Source organism: Cucumis sativus, chromosome 1 (genome assembly GCF_000004075.3).
Source record: "Cucumis sativus cultivar 9930 chromosome 1, Cucumber_9930_V3, whole genome shotgun sequence".
NCBI lineage: Eukaryota > Viridiplantae > Streptophyta > Magnoliopsida > Cucurbitales > Cucurbitaceae > Cucumis > Cucumis sativus.
The window spans coordinates 16,984,252-16,999,350 of NC_026655.2; the positions used below are offsets into that span (position 1 = coordinate 16,984,252).

General features: G+C 30.3%; 1 protein-coding gene across 1 annotated transcript; it reads left to right on the top strand.

Annotated features, from left to right (window-relative positions):
- Positions 1-1,417: 1,417 nt before the first annotated feature.
- On the top strand, positions 1,418-2,213 carry LOC101222988. The gene is made up of 2 exons (XM_004150537.3): positions 1,418-1,659; positions 1,759-2,213. Exons 1-2 carry the CDS (start codon positions 1,509-1,511, stop codon positions 2,016-2,018), a joined length of 411 nt encoding a protein of 136 aa, XP_004150585.1. The 5' UTR covers positions 1,418-1,508; the 3' UTR covers positions 2,019-2,213.
- Positions 2,214-15,099: the final 12,886 nt, after the last annotated feature.

The window sequence follows — 15,099 nt, forward strand, 5'->3', positions numbered from 1 at the left end:
TCTTACTTTCAATTAAAAAAAAACGTTTAAATTTAGACTTGATCGTTCAAATCTAAACAATGTTGTAGAAAGAATAGCTATATCTAGATGATTTTTTTTAAATACTAAATGATCAATCATTTTTCAAAGATATTATCCGTTGGATACGAATTGATTGATATATTTTTTTTAGTTTTTTATTATGAACTTGTGAGTTTTTTTCTGTTTTTAAAGTTATTCTAGTAGGAGTATGTGAGTTTGATCTGTTTTTAAAACGGTTAAACATCTTATTGGTTTGTTATATTTTTGAAACATAAAACGTGTAAAAGAATAAATTAAAAGTGGAGGGAATTGAAAGTTTGAGAGTAAATTTAGAAGATGTTTGAATTGATTTCATAATGGGTTGTAATAACTTCCCCTATAAATGTTGAACACATATGAAAACGTTGATGATTAAAGCCAAAAAAGAATTCCTAAAGTTTTGATCTTGCAATGCGGCACGTGTCTACACATGCAGCAAACTGAGGAGAGAAAGAAACTTTATTGGGTTTTTTGTTTTCTAAAAAAAAGAAAGAAATAAAAAAATCATGTGTTTTACTTTGGCATTCATTCATTTCATTGCTTGTCTAAGAAAGAGAGATCAATTTCCACTTATTATCCAAATAAAATAAAATTTCACAAAGTTAAAAAAAAAAAAAAAAAGATTTTTGGCGTAATGTTTTAAATGCAATTAACTTAATACTTATGGGTTAATTTATTTGAAGAAATTGAAAAACAAAAAGCAGTCCAGCCGTCAGAAATAGACAAAAACAGGAAAGCAAAAAGAAACAATTAAGTTTTATTTAGCTTTGGTTTTATCATACAAAATTATGAATCCATCTTTCAAGGTCCTCCTTATTTCCTTTTTCTCCCTCTCTTTCCCGAATTTGGTAGAACCTCCTCCCACTCTCCCCTTCCGTCTTTCCACCAACCCCCAACCAAACCCAAAAACTTCCCCTCTTTTCCAATCACTATACCATAAAAAAATTAATGTGAACTTATTGATGTGCTATTGTGTACTAACTGAGTTGATGCTATGACAATGTGAACTTCACAAGATCAATATGTAGATTCATACACTTACAAACATCAAAACATGACCACCAATTAATACAATCAAACTCTATCTATAATCAATTCCAAATAGCAAGTCAAACAATGAAAGATTGTAATGTCCACAAACATTACTTCAAAATCAAAGAAGCTTAGACCAAGCCACCCATAATACCTGCCCCACAACTCCACTTCTTGCTCCCCTCTTTTTTAAAAAAATACCTTTAGATTATCTATAGTCTTAAATGAATTACTTAAAGGAAAAAGAAAAAATGAAAAAAAGAAAAAAAAGCTATTGTCGCTTCGATTACATCACCTTCTCCTCTGTCCTATTTATAAATCCCTTTCACTTCACATTTACCTTTGTACTCCTCCTCCTCCTCCTCCTCTTCTTCTTCTTTTGTTCACCTTCTTCCACCTACAAAAAAGTAAAAGATATGTCTTCGATGATGAACTCACAAGGAATGGCTCTGGCCACAGCCATGGCTGCCGTCTCCGGCACCGTTATTCTTCTCTCTTTTTGCATCCAAAAAACCATCCCAATCCATCAATTCTCATCTCCAACTCTCCGTTCTTGTTTTCCCTCCGGTATGAATTAAACGAACCTCTTCTAATTTCATTAATTTCTTTATATATATATAATCTCAATTTCTCTAATTAATTAATTAACCAATTCCTTTTGTTCAGAGTCCAGCAAGAAAAAGAAGAAACAGAATAATCAGAAGAAAAGGGTTCATTTTGCAAAGGACGTCGTGGATCCAATTGGTAACGGGGAGGATTTTCGAAGACAACACGAAATCGCATACAGCAACAATTATTCGTCCTCTTCGCCGGCGCAAAACCCCCCAACAGCAGCGGCAGACCCAAGAATGCCGGCGAACAGAGTGGCACTTTACAACGGGATTATGAGAGATCGTGTTGTTCACCGATACGCTTACTCTTGTTGAAAATATTTTTTCTGTACAAAACTGAAGTTGATTTCTGGCTTCTGGGTGTTTCGGCAAATATTGTAAATACCATTTTTCTGTAGAAATTGAAGTGATTTCCTGTTCTTTCTTATTTTGTTTAGAAAATTAAGAATGAAGAATTGGGGGTTTATTTATTTATGTTGACCGACAATAATAGGAGCTTGGTTTGGTTGAGGAAGCAACTGTAAGGCAACGGTAACGGCTTTTTTGGGGGTAGAGAGGAAGGGGGTGTTGTCAACAAAAAAAAAAAAAGAAAAAGAAAAAAGAAAGGAGGAATTACAATTGAAATTTAAAAATATTTAATAGGATGAGTGTGAGTGGAAAGTTAGGAAGATGGATGAGGAGGTTTCTAGGATGCTTCGTTTTTTTTGGTATTTTGGTAGCCTATACAATACACCCAAAACGCTTATAATATAATCAAAGCGTGCTTCACTTGTATTTTATAATATTTACTTCATTAATAATACGAGTATGTATTATTTTTTGTGTCTAAAGTCTCAATAATTGACCCTGCTAAGTAGGTGGTTGGTGGGTTTCTAAGTTTGTTTTGCTTCTCAATTCAAACGCCAATTTAAACCTACCCCTTTTTTTATCTCTCTTTTTTTAAAACAATAATTTTTTAAAAAAAAGGTTTACAAATATCTCAGATTTACCGTTGGTATTTACGAATAGTAACCCTTTGATGTCCTCTTACTCATCACTTCTCTCTCCACTGTCTTCTTTTTTCAATTGTTTGCCATTTGTTTTAACTTCATTTATCATTAATTATACTACTGAATTCAGCTAAGGTATATTATAGAAAAAGGGAGTTTTTATTTATTTTATAATTATGTGAGATTTTGTGGGATTTTAATTGTTTTTTAATTTTTAATTTAAAGTTTTGGTTCTTATCAAAGTCAATCAAACATAAGAAAAATGTAGTTTGGGAAAGTGAATTAGTTTGGGGGAAGGGGGCCATGTGAGGGTGCTGGATGCAATTTCAATGATCGGTTGAAAATGGGGACACAATATGCCCAAATTATTATTGTTATTAAACAAATAAATAAAAACATAAAGAGCAAGAGAGATCATTTTTGTTTTTCTTTTTCTTTCTAATAATTAACATGTATGTTGTGTATTATATATATGCATTCAAAAGCTGGATTATTAAATAAATAGGGTACATTTTTTATGTGAGGGTGAATGTTGGATGTTTGGAGGTGAGTGAATTGAATAAGACAAAAAAAAAAGAAAGAAAAAAAAAAGAGGTTATTCTTACAAATAATTTTAAAAATCGTTTATTTTTGCAATTTGTTTCTCAAAAGAGCACTTTAATCCTTTGGAAGTTTCAGATGTCAGAGTGATGCGACTTTGGTTTGAATTTTGGTTTAGGCATTCACATCCTTACATCTTATTTATTTGAAAAAAAATAATTGAGAGGAGAAGATATAAAAAACAATCCTACTTTTATAAGTTTTATGTTTGTTTTTGTTAAATACAGAAACTATGTCGACACTATGACACTACTAATCAAATCATTCTTAACGTTTAATTTTGTTAAATTAAAATATTAAGGTAGAAGTAAGAATTTAGTATTGCTCCAATTTTATCAAAATTATAAAAGTTAAATTCTAATTTTTCGAAATCAACCTAGTTTATTAACTTTTTTTTGAGTTCATTCTATTATTATTATTATAGTAAATACAATTTTTCTAGCCAGTATATAGTCTATTAATTTTTTTTTTTATCTTTTTATTAGATTTTCTTTTTTATTAAGTGTTGGAGGAGGTAAATTTATATAAATATGATTAGTTTACGAAATATTGTAGTTTCAAAACTATAGATTTGTACTCTTTCTTTCTCTTATGTCAGGCCTCTCTTATTATCTCTCTTAAACCTAAGACATAAAAAGAATAAGAAAATTCTCTTCATCTAAATATTTTTCTCCATTTTTTTATTTTCGTTTTCAACCCAATACGACTTTGCCTTCTTTTTTTTTTTTTTTATATATATATATATTTAAATAATTACATCATGAGATTTTTTTTTAAAATTCAAATAATATTTAAATTTCAATCGTATTTTATGGTTCATTCATTTGTTACGAATTTTATAAAAAAATCTAATTATATTTCTAATTCTTAAAAAGTATGATTGTTGAACCATTTTTTTAATAATGACCTGTAATTGAAAAAATTAAATGTAAACTAAAATATTTTTTAATAACCAAGTTACATTTATTTAAAAGATAAAATAAAATAAACTTGTTCCACACAACCAACATTATCGATTTTGAGCTAGTTGACTCTGAATTCTTGTATTGTCTTGGCTCCTCTTGATTCTTTGGTTCTTGTTGGTACTCTTGTTGATCTAAAACTTGTGCAAGTGCTTCATAGTACAAATATTAAGACCATCATAATATCACTACAAGGATAGACATACTCGTTGACCGACATCCATGTATGAAGACGATTGATAGACAAATCCCTTAATCATAATATCACTACACGAATAACGGGGACTATTGACGCAGTAGTGTGTCAGAAAAATGAAAAAAACGTTGGCAAAAGTTCTCTTGAAGTCAGAAATAACCCTGTTAGCCATAACGTCAGAAGTAAAACGTCAAGAGAACTTTGGCCGACTCGCTAAAGGAACGACGTCAAGCGTGTATTATCCCCAATGTTGTATAATGATGTAAGCCTGAAATCACCTCCTCACGTGAGCACAATATATAATGATGTCCCGACACGACGTTGGGAAAAGGTTTCTCCGATGTCATGGAAAGGACTTCGAGATAAAACCCTTATGTCAACGTATTATATGCTTCGAGATAATTTTTTGTATATTTTTTAAAAATATTTTATTGTTATATTATTATTTTTTATCATCGTGAATAATAAGTTTTCGGTTCCACTTCGAAAGACAACAATTAAAATTTATAAAAATTATTAAAATAAAAAATTTACAATTTATATAATAAAAATTACAATTACGAAATTGGATTGCGTAAGTTGATGATCCAGGTAGTAGATGATCGTTTGCATGTCTCAAACTTGTAGAGTTGTTTTGTGGGAACGATTATCAATGGATCAGTAATTTTACAAGCACATGGCTTCGATGCTTTGCATAAAGATTTAATTTATCTTCAATTTAAAAAGTTTCATCCTTAAGGGTTTTTTTTATAGTTATATATATCTAATTTTAAAACTTGACTTAATATTAGGATATCCTTCTAGCATTTATATGTTTTTTTAATATACGGGTCCAAAATCTAATATATTTAATAGTATAACTTAATATCATAACAATAAAATCGTAGACCCACTACTAACATGTAAAACTCTAAATAATGTCGTAATATGCATTTAACATAATTTTAATATCAAAATGAAATCATAGATCTACTAATAATATGCTTCTAATTAATAATTTTCTTATCGTAATGTTATAGATCAAAATTAAATGAAAAGAAATTACAAATTGAATAACGGTTATACTCTTTTCTCAAATTAACGATGATTCTTCTCTCTTTTTTTTTATATTAATTCAACCCAATATAACTATAAGAAAATATTTATTATTTATAATTATTTTTCTTTAACATATTTATCATTTTATTCTTCATTTTTCACTCTCTCTTTTTTAATCTTTAGCTGTAGAGAAATTAAAGTATTAAAATAACTTTATTATTTTAATCTTTACCAAAGATAAAGTTTTCAAACCTATTTTGAAAATTTTTAAATGCCTAATTTATTATTTTAACCTTCATCTTCCATCCCAAATATGGAGGTAAATGATTCAGGTAATTTTTTTTATTATTTTATTATTCAAAGAGTAGAGAAGGAGATTAGAGGAGAAGGAAGAAGGTATTATTATTTTGTTGGGGCCTATTTCTCGTCTTGAACACCATACATCTATTTTTTTTAATAATGGTCGGATCTTCAACACTCGACCTGTTTAAATATATACAATATTAAACTAAATATTTTTCTAACTACAATATTTAAATAACTAAATATTTCTTTTATCTCTTAAATTAATGCAATTTATTTATTAGAAAATATTTCAATTTTAAATTTAATTTTTTATTACATATAATTATTAATAATTAAAAAAAATCATCATATAATAACTAGAAATACAATTATAAATTTTCATTCAAATATAGATTTACAAAATAATGAATTTGGGGAGAGAATGCAATGTGAACTGAAGACGAAGGAGAGAAAACAAAATAGTTTTAAAATTATTAAAAACTATAATATTATAATAAAAATTTTAAAAATTACAATAAATCTCTAAATATTTTTTTTTAATTTACAATATTTAAATTAGACCTCCGTTTGTGAATACTGAATGGTACTGCACCACCGGTGACCAATAATAAATTAAGAAAAAAGTTAAATGTATTTTTGTTAATAAAAATAAATGTTGGGAGAGGGAAAGTTGGAGTTGGGGCCAATAATTGTAGAAGGTCGGTGGGCATAGCTTCAAACAAATATTAGGTGTATTAAGAAATCTCTCTTTATATAAGATGATCTACTCATAATATGCTTCAAACAACTATCATCCACACGAGATTAGGTAGGACATTTAATATAGAACCAAATCTGTTTTGTAAAGAAGTTGAAAACAAATTAAAATTAAAAACAAAAGGATTAAATCAAAATAAAATTGTATGTTTTTAGATATATGTTTGACAACATAATTCACAAACTAGATTCTAATTTAAAAACAACTGCAGACTAGTTGCGATTATCTACTAAATATTAGTCGACAATGCACTATTATTAATTTATGTGTAAATATGTCTTATTTTCAAAATTATGAAATTATTATTATGTAATATTATATAATTGATAGAATAAATTGAAATTCCTTAAAATTTAGGTTGTTTATGGTTTATAATTATAATTTACCCCTATCATTTGTTAAAGTAATCTATGTGGTAAGGATAATCTCCACGATATGAAGTTATATCAAATCATAGGAATTAAATCTAAATTATAAATTAAAACCATACGGACTAATTTTTAACTTTAGTTTATTCCCATAGAGACCAACTTAGGAATAAACCTAAATTATAATACATTACATAATACATATTTGTTTCTAAATTTAATATCATTCTACAATTTAAATTTCAAAATCCAAATTTAGATACATTAAATCAAACATACAAATGTCTTTTTTTTCTTTATAATTTAGGTTGTTTGTCAAACACATGTTCATTTTACTTGATGAATATGAAAGCATAAGAGATAATCTAGATTCTTAACGAAAAAAAGTCGTTAATTTTTTTACTCTTTTAAAAAATAAATCAAAGCAACATAATATTTATACTATAGAACAATTTCAAAACAAAAAAAAGCCTATATGTACACCATGAAAAATTGCAAAAATATCTCGTGATTAATTAACATGTATTATATTTGGAAAACGATCGGCTTGACTATTCATACGATCGTTTAGATTTGATCGCTTAAATTTGGGTAGACAAATCCAAACTATTTTTTTTCAAGATTTTTTTTTTGTACGAGATTGTTTAGATTTGGCAAATGATTGTTTAATTTAATTGTTTAAATTTTTGTAGCCAAATCTATACGATTTTTTTTGTATGCGATTGTTACATAGTCAAATCTCAAAGATTTTTTTTTTCAAGATTTTTTGGTATATGATAGTTTTGTACATGATCGTTTAGATTTGACAACATAAATTTCAAATACGATCAAGTTAAACCCATCAACCCCTCAATTAGATTACGTTATTTGATAATAAAATCTTGAAAAGCCCTAAAAGCCCTAAAAGTCCTAAGCCCTAAAAGCCCTAAGCCCTAAGCCCTAAAAGCCCTGAGCCCTAAGCCCTAAGCCCTAAGCCCTAAGCCCTAAGCCCTAAGCCCTAAGTCGTAAGCCGTAAGCCCTAAAAGCCCTAAAAGCCCTAAAAGTCCTAAGCCCTAAGCCCTAAGCCCAAAAAACCCTAAGCCCTAAGCGCTAAGCCTAAGCCCTAAAAGCCCTAAAAGCCCGAAGCCCTAAGCCCTAAGCCCTAAAAACCCAAGACCCCAAATCCCCAAGCCCAAGCCCCAAGCCCTCAATCCCTAAAACCCTAACACCCCAAACCCCAAACCCCAAACCCCTTGTAACCTAGTTTCTTCAAGGAAGCTTGCTTGCAAAGACCCCAAGTTTGGTTATATTTCATTTCCTTTTATTCCTACAAAAAGAAAACAAGAATTTCCATCGAATTTTATTAAATAGGTTAAACTAAAAATTTTAGAAAACTGAGCAGAATTGTTTAAGCTTGGTTGCATTTTCTAAGTATCACTTGAATTATAAAAACAACCTAACAAATATTCAATACAAGTTCATAAGTGACCTAGCAAAAAGTTCATTTTTTTTTGAAAAAAACACTTCAAAACCCAAAATGTCAAGTATGTAAGTGCAACGAACTTAGTTTTATACAAACCTAACAAGTATTCAAAACACGTATAAGCTTTCAAACAACCTAACAACGCTGAAGTGTATGTTTATAATTCATAACTTACCAAGAATTTCAAAAAGTGTGAAAAAAAATCTTTCAAGACTCAAAATGGCAACCATGGCTGTATGTAAAGCTAACTTAGTTTGTAACAACCTAAAAGGTGTTCAAAAAATGTTCAAGTATCACTCGAACTTTAAAAATGACCTAATAATGCTTTAGTGTTACTTCATAACTCATAACCTACCAAAAAGTTCAAAAAATGTAGAAAAAGCACTATGAAATCCAAAATGGCAACCAAGTGTGTAAGTGCAACAAACTTAGTCTCAACTTTAAAATTAGTGCGAGTTGGGAAATGTATTAACTCAAGCATGTGATGTACAAACTTGAAACGACTTAAGTATTTATTCACCGTCACATAAAACCAGTAATTAAATATAGGTAACATGTGTAAATAAAGGGAGAATCATCTTTCTAGCAGTAGCTTTAGAGTAAGACCAAACACCATCCTCCTACTTGTAAATCTGCTTGGTTGTCTACTTTGTTCTACACTCGTCATTTCACCGTCTCAGGCCATCCATTGAAGTGGCCACCCAGCCTTGGCATACAAGAGTATGTCTCAGCCTGTTAACAAATACCACTAAAACTAAGCAAGACAAAAAAAAAAAAAGTTTTCAAAAAATTACCTAGCTTTTAGGTCTTCATTCACACCTTTAAGTTCTTCTGTCTTCTCCTTCAACTCTTTGACAGATTGCTGAAATTATGTGTTTTTGCAATGTTTACCAGAACATGAAAGATTCGTTACGAAAAACAAATACCATGAAGAAATAGTAAAACAGTCAATACAAGAAGAAAAAAGTTCACTTGAAAACGAACTAAAACAGTATAACTTGAACAAAATGTGTCTAAGTATCACTTGAACTTTCAAAACGACCTAAAACAGCTTACGTGTAGGTTCGTAACTCATAACCTACGAAAAAAGTTCAAATAGTGTGAAAAAAGCACTACAATGCCCAAAATGGCTACCAAGTGTGTAAGTGCAACAAACTTAGTTCAAACCAACCTAAAACGTGCTCAAAACGTGTCTAGGTATTGCTTGAGTTTTCAAAACGACATAGCAAATCCTAAGTGTACACTACTACAAAAATGGGTTTACTTGACGCTAGCAACTTTTACATACTTGACGTTTTTATTAAAAAAACGTCAAGTATGAACTATGTTAAAGAAAAAACGTCAAGTATAGTCTTAAAAAATATGAAGTTTTCACGATTTTTTTTAATTATTATATGTTAGCTTTATTTGACGTTTTTTTTTTTCGCGTCAAGTATAAAGTAGATTTTACTTGACATTTTATTTGGGTTAAAAGTAGTGAACATTTACTTGATACAAAAAACATGTCAGGTATGGTTTTAAAAAATAAAATTTTAACGTTAACTTTTATATGACAGTTATGGTTTTTGCGTCAAATATAGTGGAGATTTATTTGACAGTTTATTCGCGTCAAATATAGTGGAGATTTTACTTGACGTTTTTTTTCGTGTCACACATAGTGGACATTTACTTGACGTTTTTTTCGTGTCACGCATAGTGAAACACGTGTTATTTCACATTAAATAAATCAAATTTCATACAATTATACTCCAACTAAACTGAGTAATAAATACCAAAATCAAATTTGAAATTAACTCAACAAACAAACTTTTTTTTTCATGTTTGTTTCATTACTAATTTGTTTCATTTTTTTTTTAAAATAATAATAATCATAATGATGGATAGTATTAGTTATTTAATTTAAAACTCAATGTGTTTAATGTAAAAAATGGTAATTATAATTGATGACCATTTTAGCAATAATAATTAAGAATATAACAATATGTTTAAAAAATTAAAAATATAGTAAAACTATCGTTGATAGACTCGCATGGATCTATCAATGATAGACCAATGTTTGCAGTGATAGACTTCTTATTAATAGAATTTAACAAATTTTGCTATATTTACAATTTTTTTAAAATGTTATTATATACTTAACTATATTAAATTTAATTGCTAAATTTGCAATTATCCCTAATTTTAAACTTACTTAATTGAGTCTATATATATTTAGGTTTTATCAATTAAAAACCCTTCTTATAGTTATATATAATAATTAGAATTGGACTATTACTAAATTTTAAATATTATACTAAATTGTTATATTTACAAAGAAAAAAAAACTATTACAAAAGTAACATCTACCTTATTTATTCAAAACTAATGAAATATAATTGGAGTGGATTATATTACCAATACTAATATTGAATAATGAATTGATTAACTAAACAGAATCTTTAATTATAAAGTATAGTTTTTTTTAATATTTATTTAGGGGCATTTACTTCATTCATAGAATGTTTAAACTTCTCTACCATCACTCGTTAGTATAAAAAATTAAAAAAGTAAATATATATCGATAGACTTTGTTAGTTGAATTGCCACGAATATCGCAGTAGATATGTATATTGTCTCATGAGTGGATCAAAGTCTAGAAGAAAAATATTAAATATGGTAGAATTGAAATTAAGGAAGACTAATCATAATTAATTATCCACATATAGATAAAAAAATAACAAAGCAATGGTTGCCTAATGTTTATTTATTAAACTAAAAGATATTTGGATTTGGATTTGGGTTTAATTTTGTCAACCAAATCATAATCTCATAGAAATCAGTTATAATTATATGTTGTATATCTCTTGGAAATGTGCTATTGGGTTTGGATGCATTCCCATTCCAACTTGGGGAATTGACAAAAATAGGCCAAAAATGGGATAGAAAAAGAGTTTTAGGATTGATTGTAAAAAAGTTGACATATAGGACAAATTGGATGTGAAATGACGAAAAATACCCTCATTTAATTTCAATTCACATTTGCTCTTCTCTTCTTTTCCAACCCCTCTCTCTCTCTTCAATGTCATTCACCTGAAGGAAAAAAAAACAGAATTTCGAAGGCAGCCTTCTTCTCCTCTCCTCATAGATTACGTAAAGGGAAAAAAGAAAAAAATCCTTCTGTTGCAGTCTCATAGATTACGTAAAGAAAAAAGAAAATGCATTTGTTGCATTTCTCCTTCTCGTAGATTATGTAAAGAAAAAAGAAAAAAGAAAAACCCATTTGCGATTCTTCTCCTCTCTCAAAAGTTTGTCAACTTTCCGCTTCACTCCGGTGTCGTTCATCATCTACTCCGGCGAACATCTCACGCATTGTGGTTTGTTTTAATTTTTTTTTAAATCTGAATCTGAATTGTGTTGTGTTATATGTATATATATTTTTGCATCTTAAATGTATAAATCAAATATTATTTTTTATTCTTTCAAGTTGATTTAGGTTTGATTTAAGGTTGCTTTAGAGATGTTTCAAATGATGTTAGCAATTTATCATTATTATTATTTTATCTCGCAAACATCTGGTAGACATCTCGCAAACATCTCGCAGACATCTTGCAGGTTCTTAAATTGAAATGTTTAATCTGAAATGAATTGATTTAGGGTGACTTTTAACTATTGTTTTTTGTATCTCGCAATATCCTAAACATTTTGTAGCTGTCAAGATCGTAAACATGTAGGGTGTGACTATGCACGTTTTATTTAGTATTTACCTACTGTTTTTTAATAAACTTTGTTTATGTGATATGTCAAATTCTAACTTCAAATCATTTTTTGCAGCAATTGAAAAGTATAAGGTGGTTTAAGGATGTCACATGTTCCCATGTTAGTGCGTTACGGTGGTATGTGGGATGAGAGGCGAAGAAAATACGAAGGAGGCATGTTAAAAGGCATCGTTGTCAGTAAAGAAATAACACATAAAGATTTACAGGCAGAATTATATGACCTTGCAGAAGTTGACCCTTCAAAGTTCGACGTAATGATAAGATGCATATATGAGATAAAAGTGGAACACGAAGCTCCTACATTTGAGTTAAGCAATGACCGTGATTTGAAGTTTTATCTTCTTAGTGAAAATCCATTAAAGGTCCCTTTATACGTCTCATTTGAGCCTAAAAGTAATCAAAGCAAAAAAGTGTTAAGCAAAGATTACAATTCAGTATCTGGCAGCAACCAAGCTCATAACTTAAACCCTCATCCTCCAATTGTAATGGATACATTAAATGAGAATGAAGTCCATGTTCGTGAAGTTGAAGTTGGCTTGTGTGATAACGTGATAGGGACCACTTCGGCTATATGGGAATCATATGAGTCATATGATTCGAAAGATGAGACTTTTACATGGGAGCCAGTAGAGATGAATAGTGAATCATTTGACATCCCACAACATAGAGATGGTCCTACAAAAGATTGCAAAGGAAAATCTAAAGTTCGTTACAGCTCTTCTAGCCAAAAGTTGAAGACAGACATGAATGATTGGTCCGAAGAAAGCTCTACAAGTGAGGAGTTTGATGTAGGACAAATATTTTTTTCCAAAAAAGATTTGTCAATGAGATTAAGTGTCTTGGCAATGAAAAAAAATTTTCAGTTTGTAGTAAAAAAGTCTACAAAAGAGGTTCTCTTTGTTAGATGCATTGACAACAAGTGTGGTTGGAGACTGCGAGCGATGAGATTGAAGGATTCAAATATATTTAAGATTAAAAAGTATGTCAAAGTTCATTCGTGTTCTCTTGACGTTTTGAATCGTGACCATAGGCAAGCAAAATCTTGGGTTGTTGGAGAATTAATAAAGTCAAAGTTCAAGGGAGTCGGTCGTCTATACAAACCACGTGATATCATAGAAGACATGAGGCAAGACTATGGCATAAATATGAGTTATGAAAAAGCATGGCGCGCTAGAGAAAATGCGTATGAACGAGTGCGCGGGTGTCCTGAAGAGTCATATAATCTATTGCTTAGATATGGTGAAGCTCTCAAACTTGCAAATGTAGGTACAATATTTCACATGGAACTTGAAGATGATCGTTTCTTCAAATATCTTTTTATGGCTGTTGGTCCATGTGTTCGAGGATTCTTAAACTGCATTAGACCGGTTATAGTCATGGATGGAACATTCCTTAAGAACAAATATCGGGGTCAGTTGATAGTTGCTGTTTGCTTGGATGGTAACAATCAAATTTATCCTCTTGCCTTTGGAGTGGTGGACAGAGAAACAGATGCTTCAATACAGTGGTTCTTAGAGAAATTGAAAGGTGCAATAGGAGAGGTGCCTAATCTAGGCTTCGTGACAGATCGAAAAACATGTTTTTCTAAGTGTATTGCATCGGTTTTTCCCTCCGCATTCCATGGACTTTGTGTCCAACACTTGACTCAAAATTTGAATGATAAATACAAGAATGACACTATAGCTACTTTGTTTTACAATGCATCTAGAACATATCGTGAATCAACGTTCTCAGAAGCGTGGAGAAGTATTCTTGCATTTCCTAATGATTCAGGAAAATATTTAAACGATGTTGGAATAACACGTTGGTCTCGTTTTCACTGTCCAGGAAGACGATATAATATGATGACAACAAATATAGCAGAGTCCATGAATTCTATACTGAAAGAACCTAGAGATTTGCCTATTGCTTCATTCCTTGAACATGTTCGAGCTTTGCTACAACGTTGGTTTTGGGAGCGTCGAGAAGAAGGCATTAAAGTGACGTCTACATTGACTAAATGGGCAGAGTTAGTTCTACAAAAGAAACAAGAACGAGCTTTGACAATGAAAGTCAACCCAATTGATTGTTACCAATTCCATGTTAAAGATTTAGATAAAGAGGAGGTCATAAATCTTCATACTCAAGAGTGCACTTGTAAGGAGTTTCAAGCTGAGCAACTACCATGCGCACATGCCATTGCTGTTGCACGGGATCGCAATATAAATGTTTATAGCTTATGTGCTAACTATTACACTAATGAATGTTTGTTGGCAGCATATTCGGAGGCCGTCTACCCAGTTGGGAATCAGTCGGAATGGAAGACAACCGAAGAATATGTACATATGACTGTCTTACCTCCGAAAGTAGTCAAAAGAGTTGGTCGACCGAAGAAAATAGGATTCCAAGTGTCGGTGAAGCACCAAAATTGCATAAATATGGACGATGTAAAGAAACATGCCACATAAGATTAACGTGTACCAATCCAATTTCATACATTCAGAAGTCGAGCATACAAGATTAGTACCGGGTCTTGGTACGTAGTAATAGTTTTATACTTGCTTGGTTTGTGCTTGAGTTGTTTGCATGATCACGATGTAAAAAAGGTTCATTGTTTTAATGCAGGTGGAAGATGCTTATAAAATTGTGTCCTGTGTTGTTTGCAAGATCACTAAAGTCATCTCACTGACAATTCTAAGTTGAAGACTTTTCTTCTGCAACTTCAAGACTTTCCTTCTCTTTTTATTTATCCTACTGTGAACTGTTTATAGAATATTTACTCCTTTAACATTTCAAGCATTTTGAGAAAGACTTGAAATCCTATTATGACAATATTGTGTGCTTTAGAACTCAATAAATGCTCTCCTTTTGCTACTGCAGTAGTAATGATGCAAATCTTGCTGATTACTTTTAGTTTTTACATTCATCTTCAAGGTTCAGCCTCTGTTAGTTTTTACAAGGTTCAGCCCTTGCTGATTACTTAA

What these genes read in the sequence shown, in the direction of transcription:
- LOC101222988 (XM_004150537.3), top strand. Translation starts at nt 1,509, where the DNA reads ATGTCTTCGATGATGAACTCACAAGGAATGGCTCTGGCCACAGCCATG. An exon ending in CCGTTCTTGTTTTCCCTCCG is followed by an intron (nt 1,660 to 1,758) that starts GTATGAATTAAA and finishes CCTTTTGTTCAG; the next exon opens with AGTCCAGCAAGAAAAAGAAG.